This window comes from Zea mays, chromosome 6 (genome assembly GCF_902167145.1).
Source record: "Zea mays cultivar B73 chromosome 6, Zm-B73-REFERENCE-NAM-5.0, whole genome shotgun sequence".
Lineage (NCBI taxonomy): Eukaryota > Viridiplantae > Streptophyta > Magnoliopsida > Poales > Poaceae > Zea > Zea mays.
The window spans coordinates 81672684-81691882 of NC_050101.1; the positions used below are offsets into that span (position 1 = coordinate 81672684).

Genomic DNA, 19199 nt, shown 5'->3' on the forward strand with positions numbered 1-19199 from the left:
CTACCAAAGCCAACTAGCATGCGCTCTTGTCAAATCGCACTGACTTTGCCGCAACACGTGTGCTTGCATAGTTGATGTTGTATGCCTGAAAATAATGGCGACAGTGCTACAACAACTTCCTTAGGGCTTGTTCGGTTAGCTCTCAATCCATATGGATTGAGTGGGATTGAGTGAGTTTAAATCCCAAGCAAGTCAAACTTCTTCTTAATTTTTTTCAATCCCATTCAATCCATGGGTAACGGAATTAACCGGTGTGATTCCGCACAACTTCCCAAGCTTGAACCAGTGTGACTAACGGTCAGCAGTACTGAAGACCTGAACCCGGCAAGGCAACCGGAGATGGCAACAGGAGGAGTCTAGGCTAGAGTCCAGACCAGGCGCAGCCAGCGTATACCGAAACTGAATACCAAGTATAGCGGTGTGGAGTGGAGTACATAATACGTATCTAGAGTGGTTGCAAGGGAGAAGGCATTTGGGTATAAATAACCCTGTAAGGGCTCCTTTGGATGACCCAATCCCTGCAGGGATCCCAGCCCAATCCACGTGAGAAATAAGGCCCGCGTCTTCTCTTCCGCACATATCTCTGGCTCCTGTTTGGATGAGACACGGGCCAAAAATGTCACGGGCCTTTTTATTCCTAACCCTGTCGATCCACGGGGAAGTAAAAAAACTAGTCCCCACTCGTGTTTCTCATTCCATTCCCGTGGTCGCTCTCGGCCTCTCATCTCGTCCGTCACTCCCACAGTCCAGCAGCACCTATGGCGGCTAGGGTTTGCGTCGGCGGTTGAGAACTCACGCGCCCACGCTACATCGCCTCCATCCCCACTCGCCCAAGCTCCATTGCCTCCATCCCCACTCGCTCACAGCTCGCTGGGACGTGTCGGCAGTGGATCCAGAGCCGGTGACGCGATCTGCAGCTACGAAGGAGAGAGGTAAGAGGAAGAGGGACGCCTCCATCGTCTGCTTTGACACAGTGCCGCGGACGTGGGTTTCTTCGTGTTTAAACCTCCCCTCCGCACCAGCAGCAGCCGCCCGATGGAGGGCGTGGGTTTCTTCGTGTTTAAACCACGCTGACGCCACGCCAAGCCTTGTAGCAGTTCGCGCGGCGTCACCAACCGAACTCACCAACCGATCAGAGGAGCTGAGCTGCGAGCCTGCGACTGCGACTTGTTGGGGACCCTGCCTGAGCGCTGAACTTGGTTTTGTCAGTGTCAACCTTGTTCGGCTGGCTGGAAAAGGTGTGGACTCTGCCTGGAATAGAAGTTCAGAAAACTGAAACACGGACCAGAAGGTTACAAGTTCAGTTCAGAAACAGAGACTAAAAGGTTACAAATTCAGAAAGTCCAGATTCCTAAACTATACAAACACTATCTTCCCGTCACCATTTTTATCTAACTAACAAGCATCGTCTTCTCATAATATGTGATCAGCAGACTAATAATATGCAGTGATCATATTATTCTTTTGTGTTGGGCCGTGTGGGGGAGGCAAATTCTTTTATTCTTTTGTGTTGTTCGACCATATAATATGCTATTGTAAACTCACTTCTCAATTAATATGCAGTGATCAGCAGACGACAGTGCTCCCTGACACTGGGATTTCGCTCAGAACAGAAGCTACCACGGTAACTCACTTCTCAATATGGTAATTAATTCATCAGTTTATCTGTTTACCTGTTTATCTGTTTATCACTTACTATTTTTAATACTATAACTAAGTTATGTACTATTTGCAACTCTTAGATAATGGGATCTAGTGACAAGATTATGGAATATCGAAAGGAAAAAATTAGGAAATTCATGCAATTACAACAAAAAGAAGACGATGAATTGTTTTTTGTAATAGTTCCTGCCATACTTCAGTGCCTTAATGATGAGAAAAGGCCAGTTCATACTTCTGAATATACTGGTGCTAAAAAGATGAAGGAAATTCTAGAGGGGCATGAGAGTTGGTGTAAGTCAGAGTTTCGTATGGAGCCCGAGATTTTTAAGGCAACATGCAACTATCTTAGGTGGGAGGGGTTGTTGCGTGACACACGGAGAGTTACCATTGAGGAGCAGCTAGGAATGTTTCTATTTATGATTTCACACAATGCTAGCAATGAAAGACTAAAGAAAACATTTCAACATAGTGGGGAAACAGTCCATAGGCACATAAAGGCGGTTTTCAATATAATTCCAACTCTCACCCACAAATTTTTGAAGCTTCCTAGTTCCAACCAAACTCACCCCAAGATTGCAACAGATCCTCGATTCTGGCCTTTTTTTAAGGTGAGACATAGACACTTGAGTCAATTGTTTCCTAACCTTTGTTGCATCTTAAATCTGACTTGTTCATCTACAGAACTGTATTGGTGCCATTGATGGTACACATGTCCCCATCACAATTTCAGAAGAGAAAGCCCCACCATATAGAAATAGAAAAGGCACACTGTCTCAGAATGTGATGGTAGCATGTGACTTTAATCTGAACTTCACATTTATATCCTGTGGATGGGAAGGGTCTGCTTCAGACGCTGGAGTTCTTCGATCAGCTATTAGTAAGGGTTTTCATGTGCCAGAAGGAAAATTCTACCTTGTGGATGGCGGATATGCAAACACACCAGAATTCCTTGCACCATATCGTGGAGTTCGGTACCATTTGAGTGAATTTAGGAGGCGACGCTCATCTCGTGCAAGTGAATATGCTAATCACAAGGAAATATTCAATCATCGCCATGCAATCCTTAGAAACCATATTGAGAGGGCTATTGGGGTTCTAAAGAAGAGATTTCAAATCCTGAAAGTGGGTACACATCATCCCATAGAATCTCAGATAAAAATTCCAGCAGCTGCAACTGTCTTTCATAACATAATTAGAGGCTTAAATGGAGATGAGGGGTGGCTAGATGAGCAACCTACTTATATCCAACCAAGTGATCATATCGACCTACCTGAAGGAGATGGGAACTATCAAAATGATGTGGAGTCTCTTAACTTACAAGATCATGCTGGAAGCATACTTCGAGATCAGATTGCCATACAAATGTGGGAACGCTACAATCAAAACCAATCTTAAGTTATAATTGTTGCTGCTATATTAAGTTATGTATAATTGTTGCTGCTATATTAGTATAATGTATGTGCAAATGTTGCTGCTGTATTGAACTTCTTGAAACTTAATAAATGTATTATTATTGACATCAGGTGTTTTTTTAAGTTACCTATGTGCAAATGTTGTTGCTGCTATATTAAGTCATGTATTGTTGCCATACAAATTGTGAATGAGATGATACATTTGTAGTCAAGTTTTCTTATTTATCTCCATTGTATAGCTTGTGAGTTGTCCTGTTCATCGGGTGTTTTTTCTTAGTATAGCTATGAGTAAAGGAGAAAACTCTAGGGCTCATTGGAACTTCAATAAAGAAAAAGGCCTAGTTGATATATTGAATGAGCACAATCATCAAAGGTTCCGAGGGCAAAATGGATGGGCGGCCGAAGGGTGGAAGAGCATTGTGAAGAGTTTTAATGAAAAGTTTCCATCTGATCGGTTTACAAAGGGCCAAATACAAGAAAAGGAGAAAGAGCTTAAAGCAAACTACAAGGCAATCCGTGATGGAAAAAAGAAAAGTGGTGCAGGATGGAATGAATCTTTGTGCATGATTAATGCTGAGCCAGTAATATGGGAAAAGCTTATCCATGTAAGGTCATTTTATCCACGAAAAGTTTCATTTTATGCCTTGTTTATATATTAATAAATGTTTTATTTTGTACCCAATAGGATATTCCAAGGCTGAAGAAATTCCAAGCAAAATCATTCCCTTTGTTTTATGAACTGGAAAAACTGCATGAAGGTATTGTAATATTTGTATCGCATACCTTTCAGTTAATTAATTAACTTGTTTTATGAACTGAAAAAACTGCATGAAGGTTTGTTTTTTGTCTCTCTATTTTCTATGTGAAACAGGAAGCATTGCTACAGGTGATTTAAACTTCACATCAGCTGAACCAGCACCCCAACCAACTGAACATGTTAGCACTATTGATATTGATGCTCATGATTCTCACCTTAACCCTTTCCTTGCAAATGTGGATGATCACATGCCATCTAGTGGACCCATAGACATAGATGAGATAGAAACACCGTCTTCATCTTGCTCTAAAAATCTTGAAAATAGGATTGGGAAGAAAAGAAAGCTCAGTATTGCTGGAGTTTTACAAAACTATGTGGACATTAGGGCAAATGAAACAAAAATATTTATGAATGAACTCAATGAGACAACTAAGGAAGTAGATGACTATTCTATCAAGCGGTGTCTAGATCTTTTAGAATCAATTGAAGAACTTTCAGATGAGGAAAAGGCACAAGCAACAAATGTGCTGAAGTGTGAGGTCAACAGAGAAATTTTCATGAACTTCAAGATTCCAAAGGTTCGTTTGTTATGGGTCAAAGGCGAAATCTCTCCCAAGGTAACTTTCATATGTTTGTACTTCAAGATTCCAAAGGTTCGTTTGTTATGGATACCAAAATGATTGCATCTAATTGTTTTGCTTTTATGTAACTGTAGATCTAATCTACATTGTATCGTGGTTGCTGGTGGTGTTTACAAGCTGATGGCTGCAGATGGTGCTTCATTTTTGGCTTCTTTGTATCTGGTTTTGAGACATTGTAGTGAAGGTTGACATGAGAAACTCTTGTATGAACTTTGGAATGGTTATCTTTGGACTGCCTTGTGACAATTTACCTTTTTATGTACTTCGGATTTATATGGAATATTTCGTTTGATGCATGTACTTTGGATTTGTATGAATATTTTTATCCTTGCTAATAATTTTGTGTATTGCCGCAACAATTTATATTTCTATGTTTTCTGATTTTTCTATTTTTTATTGGTCGGGATTTTAATCCCTATCCCTCCCAAATAGATATTGGGTAAAATTACCTCTAGAGGGTTCTAATCACCTAGTGGGGCAGGGATGTCTGGTGTAGGGTGGAAATTCCCTTCGGGGTGTAAATACATGTGTATTTTCTTTCCAAGCATCCAAAGGAGCCCTAATAGAACTCGGAGAAGCATCTATTCTGAATTCTGACATTACTGTTCACGAACCAAAAAGATAAAAGAAATAGAGAATCTGAGGCGATCGTGAGGAACTCGTTCTGTTGCTCACACTAACGCCATTAATCGTTGTTGTAGAACCTAGGGATGTCAACGGGGATGATCCCCGGCGGGGAGTGCACCCCGTACCCGTCCCCGCCAAATTAAACATTCCCCGTTCCCCGTTCCCGTCCCCGCCTAGGGGGGGGGGAATTTTCCCCGTACCCGTCCCCCATCGGGTATACGGGGATCCGATGGGGAAAATCCCCACCAACGAGCAGGACCGAAGAGCAGCCGAGCAGCAGAGCCCGACGAGCAGGCGAGCAGCAGGGGACAAGGCCGGCCGAAGAGCAGGTGAGCAGCAGGGACATGGCCGGCCGACGAGCAGGCGGCCAGGAGCACTGAAGCAGCCGACCGATGAGTGGATCTGTGGAAGACGACTTGACGAGCAGGACTGCAGGAGTCCGACGGGCGACGGAACAGATGGAGCTAGAGGGCTGCTGGACGCCTGGACGCCGGCCTGGTCGCCTTGACTCCTGGAGCGTGCGTCCGCTACTCAGCTGGAGCTGGGAGGCTGGGAGCAGAGCATCGGAGCAGGCACAGTCGCACTCGCACAAGAGCTGAAGAGCAGCCGCCGCCTGCCGCCCGCCAGGCACTGCGCTGCGCACCAGCCACCAGAGCAGCCGCCGCAAAAAGAAGCTAGGGTTACTGGGTTAGCCGTCAAACATTTGAGGCACTGAGCTACGCTGAGACATTTGAGACACTGACTAATGGTCCCACCTGTCATAACGGCCCCCGACGGGTAGCGGGTATGGGGGGCGATAAACCGTACCCGTCCCCGCCATCCCCGATGGGGATTGATTCTTGCCTATATCTTTCCCCGCAGGGACTATTATCTCCCCATCCCCGTCCCCTAATGAAGGAATTCCCCGCCGGGATCGGGGAATGGGGCCCCATTGCCATCCCTATACAACCTCCTGGAGCTAATCGAGCCGCAGATGAGCACCTCCCCCACCTCTGTAGCATCCTCTACTAGCCTCGACGTCATCTCCCTTGCTATTCTGAGCCATCACCTATCTCAGCTTGCCATGTTCGTGCCTCCCCAATGTGAGAGCTCCTCCCCCGGGCCCCGACCACTCCCCAAAACCCCACCTCAAATGCATGAGCTACAGACTGGGATGCTTTCTCCTCTCTCCTAGGCGATCCTCTCACCTTACATACCCGTATTGGAGCTCTTAGTAGCTATCTATGGTGAACAGAGGCGAGCGAAAGAAGAAGACTCCCATATACACATGTTCTCTGTGTACTATGAAGGTCCTTTTTTTTTGCTATCGAGCACCTTACATTCAAACAAACTAGCCAATAGCGTGGTCGTAAGTCCTCCACCTGGGAGGCATACGAACAGGGTTCAAACCTTTGTTTTTATCCATTCATTTTCGTAATTAATCCCAACCTGGGAGGCATATGTAAAAGATATTAATTGTGATATTATACAATTAATATCTTTTACATATGGACTATGATTAATTTGATTCTTTCACCAATTTTTTTTCTAAAATCAAACTCTACATATTGTAATTTTTCTAAAATCAAACTCTACATATTGATTGTTAAAACCATACAACATACTCATATTTGTGCTTATTGTGTGATTGGTTAATTGTATGCGTACTCGATGACGACTGTTGGAGTAGACCCAATCTCGAAGGATGACCAGTTGGAGCCCACCGACAATACGCGAGCCAAGACCATCTCATTGACCTAATCATGATTGATTCCAGGTTAGATTGATTAATAAAAATAATTAGACATAGGCCCGCATCAAATACTACACCGTATGCCATGTGAATGACCGAAATTATGCTTGTCATGATTGCATATCGATGTTCCCGCAAGCATAATATTACACTCTGTCACATAATAAAATGAAGGGAAATGGTTTAAGAGTAGAGTGGTATGTGTTGGTTCTTGCGCTACTATAGTTGTAGACCAGTGATCGAGCTTTATCATGGTGATATCTCGGGTTTGTTGTTGGATATGGTTGTGGTTGCCCTAATCACAACAATAAAACATAAAATTTCTGACGGCTTAAGCCATCGGAGATTAGTCTTAAACCATTAGACATAGACTATTTCCGACAGCCTAAGATTTATCTCCGATGGGTGTCTATCGATTCTAAAAGGTCGGAAATAAGCTAATGTCCGACGACCCCGGGCACCGTTGGCAATATGCTCGGTTAACGACCGTGACAACGTCCAGTGGGCTCACATATGTTATGTCCGGCGGACTGCATGCAGACCGTCAGACATAATAATATTATCTCCAATGGCTTGCATGTAGTCCAACGTTAATTACTTTATATTATGTCCGGTGGCCTCGGGTAGCCGTCGAATACTATTTAGTAATGTCCGACGGCTTGTTTGTGGCCATTGGACATAATAAATTCTAGGGAGTTCAAAATTTTCCCTGCTTTTTTGTTCATTCCCACAATATACATTATAACAACCAGAAATTTTTAGATTTCACAACATTAACATATCACAAACACGTACACATAAACAAACACATACACATTCACAACCATAAACACATAGATTCACAACACACATTTTGTCGACAAGATAACATTCGCAACCAAAAGCACATTGTAACACCCGTTTAAGGGCAAAAACGAATGTATAGCATATGTGTGCCAGGATCTATTTCCACACATATGTTGATGTCACAAGTGTAATATATCAAAAGAACAATGCATAAAAACGTAAATAAAGATTATAATAACATATTACACTTCAAACAGACTTAATATCTTAACCTTTATTCATCAAAGTACAACAGAACATGGGCATCCTTCCACAGAAAGATGATCACGGGAATCACTAGACTAGCATCCAACGAGTTCACCATCATAATTTTCATCTGCAACCTTCTGATCAAAATTAAGCAAGGGGTGAGCTCACTTATGGTGCAGGCCCAGCAAGTGGGGTGAAAATGCAAGGTTAACAAGGTAAGGTTGAGTTTTAATGCAGTTAGCATTTTAGTTGGTCAACATTTTATTATCAACACCTGATTATTAAGTATAAGTACATACCAAACCCATATTAAACATAAGCAAAAAATCTTTAGCATATATGTCACCAACATAAATAATCACCAACATCAGCTCAATTCACTTGAGCAAAATAGAGCATGATTTATTTCCATCTTCAAGTTCAATTATCATGTGAGGGTCCAAGCTGCTCTTAACCGTGAGTACGACTGATATATCAGTTTGACACTCTGCAGAGGTGGTACAACTTTACCCACAAGTCATGTATCCCCTTTAGCTTAGGTTGATCGCACCCGTACTCACTACCGAGGTGAATGGCCAGGGATCCATTATGAGACTTTCACAATATACACTTAGTACGAAACAACCCGCTAAGGTTTCTAAGTCGGTGTGAAGGCTCTCTGGGCGAGGCAGCTTAGCCAAGACTACGTCCCCATATTAACGTGAGCTGCCACCATCAACTGCTCCCCCTCTTTCCTATATTTTAGGTAAGGTTGCTAAACACTAAGCAAATTAAGCTAATTACCAAAGCTAGAGCCATGATAGCACTTGTGGTTGCACTGTTTTCCTGGGTGGTCACTCCATGTTCCAATTAACACAATATGATCTTGTTTAATCATCGGATTAACACAATAACGTAAACTTAATCTTCAAAACAATATTACATCATCAACAGGAGTACCAGCCTAAAGTTGAAGTTGTAGCAATAGCATAGCTATTTGATTAGATCATAATCCCAGGTTAAACAACGAGTAAGGTTGGAAAGGTTATGTGTATCTGAATAGGTAACCCATCAAATTATGCACATATCAAAAGTAAACTTTATTATATGTATTGTTGGGATCAAACAGAGTATGCAGAGGGAGAAGACAACTTGTCTTGCTTATAGAAAACTTGAGATTCTTCCACGGAATAGAGCTTGATTCTCAACTACTGGATTAATCTCTAAACAACACACAACAAACAAAAAGGAATAAACACCACTCAATAACATACAACAATCATCATAAATCAACCTAAAAACATAAAAAAGAACATTTACTTTTTGAAAACATCACAGACGAGGATTATAATGAAAAGTATTCTTTTTGAAAAGGTCTGATCTATATTTTATAAAACAAGACATAATATTAAAATATCTTAATTATAAATATACAAATATTTGGTTTACTAATTGTCTCTTTTATAAAAGTCATATGTGGTATGTCTAAGATTAAGGGTTCACAAGGTTATAAACATTTTATAAAACATTAATTATAGGAAAAGCTAATAAACAACTTAAACAAATTTTATGTGGAAAGATCATAATCATATTGTCAAACACCTAGTTATGAAGAGCTATGATATATGCCTTAAATGAACTTTCATGCAAAAGATAATAAACAAATAACTATATTTTATTCTTTATTAAGAAAGCTATATAAAAAATATGTAAACTAATTATAAAAGAATATGAAAACAAACTTTATTATTTTATTCTTTAGGAAAAACAAAGTGATATACATAAATAATATGGACTCAATTTGATGGACGGTTAATCATGCCTAGAAACTAATTAAGTCATTTTAATTTGGAAACAAATGATCTAATTCATTAATAGAGAAATTTTATTCGACATTATATAAACTATTATTTTAGTTTATAAAAGCAAGAACACTAATTAATCCATTTTAACACTTATTTTAGAAAAATCTCTATAGCATCTTTAAACATTGTGAGAAGTAATATATCATCATTTATAAAAACTTGAATATAAGGCTAAATATAATTAGACAATTATTCATATTTTATTTTTATTAAGAAGCATATGGTCTATAGTTTCTTTTAATTTTCTATTTAGGAAGGTTATACTTAATGAACATTGTTAAATTATGTAAAAATGATATTCATCGAAAAGGCCATTTTAATATTTCTTGTATAACAACCGTAATTCAAATTGAACTATGAAAATGCGTGAATTGTTGGAAACTCTAATTAAAATGCTTATCACATAATTAATGAAACTAACAAAATCTTTTCTATTTTATTTAGGTTCCAAATATACATGTTATTAACAAAAATTGTAACAAGGATCAAAATAAAACTAAAGGTAGACTAGCATGGGTAGCTTGTAAATTTGCATTTTGTTTACTATTAGTAATTGGCGCGTGCTTGCGTGCGTCGGAAATATTTTGTAAATCTGTTTTTAAAGATTTTATAGGTATCTGTATATATATTATACTACTTTTGTTCTAATATTTGTCGTCCGCTAATTTATTTTTTTAAACTAAATCGCGATAAATAAAAAAGAACGAAAGGTTGACACTAAACGATTTGGCACAGAACTAATCTTGCAGGCTATTTGCAGCGCAAACAACACCCAAACCCTATATCCCTAACGAACAAATAAGTAAGAGTTCATATAACATAACAGGGCATGTTTAAGTAGATAGATCAAATAAAAATATGACATAAATTAAATTATGGTGCAGATGTAGTCTTCATGCAAAGTAGGGGTCAGATAGTTGATGCTCAGTGTGTGTTAACTGTAAAACACAGATACTCATTAGTAGCAGAAGTCAGGGATGTAATCAAATTGAATACGAACGAATATTTGTTGTATCATATTTATTTTTATATTCTCTCTTCAAATTCAAATCGAATATGGATATTGTCGAGTTGTGTCGGATAAGATTAGAATTGATATCGATATCTTAAATATCCAACTTAGAGTATACGAATACAGATCGAGTACTGAATAACCGGACTCGAATACAGATCAGATTTCAGCCCTCTTAAACGGATTGATTTTGAATACGAACAGATACACTACAGGAATTCCGTTGACTCTCGTCGGCCAGATTAATTCCCGTCGGCCAGTGTAAAAGCCGACGGGAATTAAGTAACTCCCGTCGGTCGTCAACTAGCTGACGGGAATTATTTTAATTCCCGTCGGCCACGTCACCTAGCCGACGGGGTTTATTAATTCCCGTCGGCTTTGTCCCTAAGCCGACGGGGGTTATTTAATTCCCGTCGGCCACGTCATAGGCCGACGGGGATTAATGGTTTTAGAGCAACGGCCGAGCCCGCGCGGACTCATTCTTCCTCCTCTCTCTCGCTGAAATTGACGAGCCGCCGTCGCCACCGCCGCCCGTTCGAGCCGCCGCCCGCCCGAGCCCCAACGCCGGCGCCCGCCCGCGCCCCAACGCCGGCGCCCGCCCGCGCCACCAACGCCGCCGCCCGCCCGAGCCCCCAACGCCGGCGCCCGCCCGTGCCCCCGCCGCCCGTCCGAGCCGCCGCCCGCCCGCGCCCCAACGCCGGCGCCCGCCCGAGCCCCCAACGCCGCTGCCCGCCCGCGCCCCAGCCGCCGCCCGCCCGTGCCCCCGAGCCGCCGCCGCCCGCAGCGAGCAGCCGCCCGCCCGAGCCGCCGCCCGCCCGAGCACCCGCGTGGCCGAGCTCCTGCGCCGCCGGGCCGCCGAGCCGCCACGCCACCGCGCCGCCGTCATCCGAGGCCCGCCACCCGAGGCCGGAACGCCGCCCCCGAGGCCGCCAACGCCCTCAGTTCGTCCCGAAGCGCCGCCGTCCGCCCGAACGCCGCTTCTAGCCCTCGTCGAGGTATAATCCTACCTATATGTAAATAAATGTGATTATTTTCGTCGGTTTTTATGGCCGACGGGAGTTAGCTTTAATGTGATTAGAGTGTGATTAGAGTTAGTTTATGTGGCTTGATTAGAGTGTGATTATTGTTTATTTTCGTCGGTTTTTATGGCCGACGGGAGTTAACTGTAATACGATTACAATTTGTTAGTTTAATATCACATGTTAATTTTCGTCGGTTTTAATATCACATGTTATTTGTTAGTATTATTTGACTTAAAATTGGATGTTGCAATATTGTTAATTAATTATTATCATGTTAATGTGATGAAGGTGATGTTATGTATATATATATATATATATATAGTTTTACTACTTACCTATAGATATATGTGTGACGTGTAGAAACATAAATGTCTCACACGCACTCTTTACTCGTACACACAGCCACAATAATGGGTGATATACGTGATTGGATGTATGAAGGTTTCAAGAAGGGTGGGTGTCATACAAGTGAATGGTTTGTCAAGACGCAGATGTTTCTGGACCATGCAGCTGCTTTGTCACAAATAGATAATATTAGGTGTCCATGCAATAAATGTAGAAATATGACGAGCCACACCAAGAGGCAGGTCACACTACACCTGTGTTCGCATGGTTTCGTGCCAGGCTATAAGGTCTGGTATCTCCATGGTGAAGATGTTGAACGAGCAGCAGAAGTAGAAGTTGATGATGGTGAAGATGATGTTGATAGGATGGACCAGATGCTTGAGGATCTGCAGCCTGAACTGGCACCAGATCATCATGATTCACCTACACCGGAGGTTCAGAAGTTCTTCGACCTACTCAAAGCGTCAAAAGAGCCTCTTCACGGGCACACTGACGTGACCGTACTGGAATTCTTGACCCGACTGATGTCAATCAAGTCCAAGTTTGCATTCTCAATTAATTGTTACAAGGAGCTTGTGGATTTGATTAGCGAGGTTCTTCCTACGGGTCACAAGATGCCCAAAGACATGTACCAGTCCAAGAAATTGCTTGAAGGTCTTGGTATGGAGTATGAGAAGATTGATGTTTGCCAAGACAACTGTATGCTTTTTTGGAAGGAACATGGCAGAGAACAGAAATGCTTAAAATGTGGGAAGTCGAGGTACGTGGAGCTTGTAAATGAAGATGGGGAGAAGGTGGTGACAAAGGTTGCACATAAACAGCTTCGGTACATGCCTCTCACTCCTAGAGTGAAACGTTTGTTTCTCTCGAGAAAGACCGCTATGCACATGAGGTGGCATAAAGATTGTACGGACAGACAAGATGGGTTAATGGTGCACCCGTCAGATGGTGATGCATGGAAGGCTCTTGACAAATTTGATCCAGATTTTGCCAGCGATGCAAGAAACGTTCGTATCGGCTTGGCAACTGATGGTTTCACGCCGTTCAATATGACCGCTGCGTCGTATTCATGTTGGCCTGTCATTGCCATACCGTACAACCTTCCACCTGCTCTATGCATGAAATATGAGTTTATGTTCCTATGTCTTGTTATACCTGGGCCTGAGCATCCTGGCGTACGCCTCAATGTGATGCTTCAACCACTGATTGAAGAGTTAAAGAAGCTATGGCAAGGTGTGGAAGCCTATGACTGCTTCAAGAAGCAGAAATTCAATCTTCGTGTTGCATATCTGTTCTCGGTTCATGATTTTATGGCGTATGGTATTTTCTCTGGATAGAGCGTGCATGGTAGATTGACGTGTCCTTATTGTGCTAAAGATACAGATTGTTTTCGTCTTTGTGCTGGTGGCAAGATATGTTACTTTGATTGCCATAGATGTTTTCTACCCTTCAATCACCCCTTCAGAAGGCAGAGAAAGGAATTTGTTTACATATTTACAAATAAATCTTGAGTTGTATGTACCAGGATGAGCAGCACACTGAGGAGCAGCACATTGAGGAGGAGGAGCACAATGAGGCTGAGCAGCACAATGAGGAGGTGGAGCACAATGAGGAGGTGGACCACGTGACATGGGACTAGGCCGCACAGCATCACCAGCCATGGGACCAGTGGGACCACCAGAGAGAGCAGCAACAAGCGTGGGACCAGTGGGGCCAACAGGGCGAACCAGCTGACAACCCGATGGATGATGGCTCGGGAGGCTCTTCAGGGACACGCACACGTCGCTCAAGAAAAAGCCACTCAGTAAAGCCTCGTCACGCGATAGAGCGAGAGGCTGATAGGACTTTAATCATGCCACATGGAGATCGGTGAGTGTAATATATTAACTTATCTAATATAACTATTATGTGTATTGTTAATGTTTTTGTGTACTGCAGGAATTGGGAGGACCTGTCCTTTGACGGCAAGGGACACCACACTCAGGTTAACCTTAAATTGGGTTCTCTTTGCCGCCTTCACTACCCTGGTATAGTGAAGGTGTCAAACGGTGATACCGAGGATGAGGTGCTCGTCAGTACCTGGGATGAGTACAAGTTTAAAAAGGAACGAAACCACACCGACAGACAGGGACTTGTGTGTAATGACTTTTGGGTATGAATTCTTTATTATTTTTGTTATGTTTCTTAATATTGTAAATCTATGACTTATACCATTGTATTTGTATTCTTTATGTTGTAGCTTCGATATCGGTTGCCTGACGGAGAGGATTACATGGGGCACGCTGAACGTGTCTTGCAAAACAATGCAAAGAAGCTGGTGAAGGATGCCATATACTATGCGAGAATTCAGGCTACAAACCTGTATTTTCAAAAGCATCCGGAAGAAGCGGGCCCCTTGAATAAAAAGGAAGGGTCCTCAAAGATATATTTGACTGAGGATCAATATCGTGAGGTTAGTATTCAATTTGTTTTACCCTTTATATTTATTGTTGTGATTGATATAATATGTAACATTGTGTGTGTGCAGGTGATGGTTCCATGGATGGCTCCCGTGCCTGATGCGTACTATGCTTGGTGTCGATATTGGGCTTCCGAAGGCTTCCAGAAAGCGTCAGCGCATCACAGACAATGTCGAGGAACCAATCCTAACCACAAGTTTGGCGGTGACGACATGATACGAAAAGCTAAAAGAATGGTAAGTTTGATCTTTCTATGTCGATCAACAAATAATACGATTGCTTATGAATGTTTTTTGTTTATACAGGAAGCTACGAGTGGCCAAAAGCCTAGTGACATTGAGGTGTACCAGGAGGGCCACAAAGGACCAGACCCGAACAACCCTGACCAGCTCTGCAGCCAGACAGCCACGGATCGCTTGGTGAGTTTTGGCTAAAAAGTTCAAACGTTCAAAGTATATAAATTCCTGCATTTGTAAGGTTGTGAATGATGTATAGGCGGCATATGGGGAGGAGATGGTTCGTCGCCATGGCCCTGACTACGACTGGCGCCATGAACCGGTGGATCCCTCGGTGGTGTACGCAAGTGGTGGTGGCAAAGCACATGGACGGTAAGCTCTAACTTATGAAATTATATGGTTGACACTAAATGGATTATGCAGTAATAACATTTTTTGAATCACTTATAGATACGCACTCTTCGACGGATTCATTGACTCGTCGTCGGTGAGATCTCAGAGGACGTGTTCATCTTCCCGTAGCTCATGCTCTCGTCGACCGAACGAGCAGGAGTTGGAGATTATGAGGATGCGTGAAGAGATGAGACAACAACGCGAATTTATGGAGGCTTGCAATGCTCATAATCAAGCGATGTATCAAGTGAGTACACATAATCCGAACTCTAAATTATTATATTTCAATACAACATCTTCAGTAGTAACACATATGTGTTTAACAGTTAATGCAGCAACAGGGCATCACATCAAATTTTCCACCGCCACCACAATGGAGCCAATTTGCAAACACACCAGTTCCACCACCACAGTTCACCACCCCTCCGACACATATACCTGCACCTGGAGATAGGGTACGTTTGATAACTCTCCATTAATTTATACACTTGTATACTTTTTGATATTTGCATTTAACGTGTTGATATTTGCTAACTTGCATAGGTTACGCCTGAAGCGGGTGGCAGTGGGTCTGATCCAGCAGCAGGGACTGGATTTGTTGACTCGCTCTTCGCGTTCCCTCCTCCTAGTGGTGAAGGCGGCAGCGGTCAAAGCTCTAACCACCCAAGTGGTGGTTATCTCTAAACACTTAAACTCGTGCTCGTTATGTTTTTAACTCCTGGATGTTATGTTTGTGTAAACACTCTCGTATCTGAAATGTTTGTGATGTGTGAATTATATCAATGTGTTTGTGATGTGTGATGTCAATGATGTTTTTGTGATGTGTGATGTCAATGCGTTTGTGATTTATATGTTTATGTGATACGTTTTGTCATATGTTTGTGATATATATGTTTTGTGTATGTTATGTGTGAGAAATATCTAATTTGGTGTTGCTGTTGCAGAAATATAGGTTAACTCCCGTCGGCCCAGTTAATTCCCGTCGGTTTGACCATAGCCGACGGGAATTGACTATTAACTCCCGTCGGCCCAGATAATTCCCGTCGGCTGACCTGGCCGACGGGAATTAATTATTAATGCCCGTCGGCTGACCTGGCCGACGGGGATTAATTAGTAACGCCCGTCGGTTGTAGTGGCCGACAGGAATTAGCCCTTATTCCCGTCGGCTCGATTATGGCCGACGGGGATAACGTATTCCCGTCGGCGGCCGACGGGAATAACCGTATCCCCGACAAGGGACGCCTGGCGGCTGACAACCGACGGGAATAAGGGCTAAACCGACGGGAATTACTTATTCCCGTCGGTTTAGTGCTTATTCCCGTCGGTTCCTGGCCGACGGGAATTAACTGTTTTCCTGTAGTGATAATATCCTTACCATTTACACCCATTCGACTGCTGATGATGGCCAGACTTTGAAGTGGACCTGTTAACCTGCCAACCACTGCCATGGTTCTGTAGGCTATGAGTTAACAAAATGTTAGAGTCAACATATTTAGCCCTTAATTGATCTCTAATATAGGTTGCATGATGACTGCACACTTAGAAATCGATAGGAAATGCAACAAAACTAAAACAACATCAACCAAAAGTAAATAATGGGATAGCCGGATGGGCAACCACAAAGGATATAGATGGGAGAATCGAATCGATGAACTGTAGTAGTCAAAGAGCCTATTTGGAGAACCTTTTTACTGGATTCTTATGCGAGAAAAAGCGAGGAGACACGCCCTAATGAGACAAACACTTTGTTTCAACATAGAATTAGAAACGACGCCAAAACAACAATGAGAGAAATCGCCTGTGATTCTCTCCTCGCTTAGACGCTCCTACTCCGCACCACAACAGCACAACTCCGTTCCATGGTGTTCTCGTCACTCTATATAGGCCATGCTTGAGCAGTGAGGTCGCGATAGTGGAGAAACACCAGCAGCTACACATCTGTCTCATCTTGCTGATTTGCTCTACTGATTCCTCTCCCTTAGCCTCCGTCAGGCTCTTCCTCCACACATACACACCAGCACACCGTGAGTGTATCTATGACAAATTTGCTAAATATTAAATAGAAAATTAAGTGAATACGATGATTTAGAGATGAACAATTAAGATCGGAGTCTTGAACCATTGCATACCCTAATTGTTGCGGGTGTGATGAGGACGGTGTCGGTGTTGTATCCGACGAGGCACTTGGCGATGCAGGTGCGACCAATGTGCATGGAAGATTTGTCGATGATGGTGTGGGCGGAGACGACGCAGACGACAAGAGTGTGGCCATGCATCTGGGGGCGCAACTGGTTGACGGTGGTGAAGACCGGCTTGCGCACGGTCTTGGCACCGTTTGCGGGATCCGCAGCCAGCTCCTGCTGGATGCCGCTAGAGCGTGTTGTAGTTGAGGTAGTGGCCGGCCAGGGGCGGATCCATGGGAGGGCAGGTGGAGCGTGCCGTCGAGATACTTCCCCTGCAGTGAGATGTTGGCGACGGCACAGCGGGCATCACACGTGGCGCCCTCAAATCTCCTTGTAAGGTGCTAACACGCATGGGGCGTGGTCAGGCGACCACGATGGGTGCTGGCGGCCGTCCGTTCCAGCGCACGGCCCCGTAGCGCCAGAAGCACACGCACCTTGTCTTCGTCCGCCGTGCGGGCCTCACTTGACACCTGGCCACGAGCGAAGAAAAGGAAGGCAACGAGCGCAGCGAGGCAGGAGCTTCTTCTAGAAGGCTCCCGTGTTTTGGAGGTCGGCTTGTGGACATCGAAAGATGAACGTTGGATGACGAACGTGTGGCTAAGAAAAAAAGGTTAACATGGCGCATGGGTTTGCAACCTCTTGCGTCCGGCTCTATTATATAGAAACTAGTATCGTGCTCGCAACTTGCGCGAGTCAGTGATCGCTTTATACAGTTTAAATACATTAATTTTCTTCCAATACATTCAACAATCTAATTTATCATAATCATCTTACTTCAGAAGAACAATTTATTTATATGTATCAAGGTCAACGCCTTCAATTTGGCTTAGGAGATGAAGGTTATTACCTACCTAGAAGAAGATTAAAAAACAATTCCAATTTGCATGACTTAAGAAATACATTTGAATAGATTATCCAGATGACGCTGAGTTACCGAACCACATAGTTCATTTCTTTCCTTTCGACGCTTTTTCTTTTCTCAGAAAGGCTCCTATAGGGCAAACATATTGTTTTCAGTTTCATATAGGATGGCGTAACCTGAGAATGGATTTAATCACTGTCTCATTCACGTGGCATGGTAAAATGCATGGTAAAGAATTAAGGAATAAAGGCAGATTCTAACTTATGTTTCAAGCCTGCAACATACCAGATGCTACATTCGGACCTAGAGTTTGTTCATTTCTATGAAATTCTAAAGAACAAATTCAACTGCGTTGTTAATAGTTTCTTCAACCCTGCATCATTAAAATAGAAAAATATGATGGGACATATGGCTTCATTAATACTTCATTGGGATAGATGAAGTCATAAATTTTAGGTTTATTGTGTGATGCATGTTCACATATGCCTTGAACTGTATTAACAACAATCAAACTGTACAGAGAGTATTAGTAACCAATCTTATGTGATATTCTATACAACAATCTTGGTAGAGAAACACTCTAGCCTATTAGTAAGAAAATTTGATTCTCTCGGTTTGTTAGTCTGATGCTGGCTATGATCTTATATGGAGTGTATTATTTTCGATTAACATTAGTATTTGCAGTTCGGCAGTTCCTATATTTACTTTTGTGATGATTAATGACAGTTTTCGTTGATGCTAGGCTGAGTGTATAGGACATTTGAAGAGGCACCACATGAAGTTTCAAAGTTACTGATACTGTATTACAATTTGACTTATGCCATGGTGCCATTTTTATGTGTGTTTCTGGCTTGAACTATATGTAGTTACATGCATGTCTCTACTTTGATAACCTAGAAGACTATTGCAAACGATTGTAATTATGTATCAGTACTAAATTTATCAGTCGTACTAAATTTTAGTTTGAGAAAACGTTA

The 19199-nt window shown here is 42.7% G+C and overlaps 1 protein-coding gene and 1 long non-coding RNA gene across 11 annotated transcripts; one reads left to right on the forward strand and one right to left on the reverse strand.

Moving 5' to 3' along the window:
* Nucleotides 1-655: 655 nt before the first annotated feature.
* Nucleotides 656-4730, forward strand: LOC103631129 (L10-interacting MYB domain-containing protein). 9 transcript variants are annotated; one of them, XM_035959960.1, is made up of 7 exons: nt 656-932; nt 1564-1624; nt 1743-2270; nt 2344-3679; nt 3760-3832; nt 3946-4448; nt 4547-4730. In XM_035959960.1, exons 4-7 carry the CDS (start codon nt 3359-3361, stop codon nt 4550-4552), a joined length of 903 nt encoding a protein of 300 aa, XP_035815853.1. In that variant the 5' UTR covers nt 656-932; nt 1564-1624; nt 1743-2270; nt 2344-3358; the 3' UTR covers nt 4553-4730. The 9 variants fall into 9 exon arrangements, with proteins under 9 accessions (XP_035815853.1, XP_020394874.1, XP_020394870.1 ...); XM_020539285.1 differs by lacking the exon at nt 1743-2270 and having other exon boundaries at nt 684-932; nt 3352-3679; XM_020539281.1 differs by lacking the exon at nt 1743-2270 and having other exon boundaries at nt 684-932; nt 3357-3679.
* Nucleotides 4731-16770: 12040 nt separating this feature from the next.
* LOC100277062 (uncharacterized) lies at nt 16771-17839 on the reverse strand. Of its 2 annotated transcripts, none has more exons than XR_004850195.1 (2): nt 17307-17839; nt 16771-17211 (listed from the first exon to the last, which is right to left on the reverse strand). It is a non-coding gene; the product is annotated as an uncharacterized lncRNA (long non-coding RNA). The 2 variants fall into 2 exon arrangements; XR_004850194.1 differs by having other exon boundaries at nt 16771-17225; nt 17307-17759.
* Nucleotides 17840-19199: the final 1360 nt, after the last annotated feature.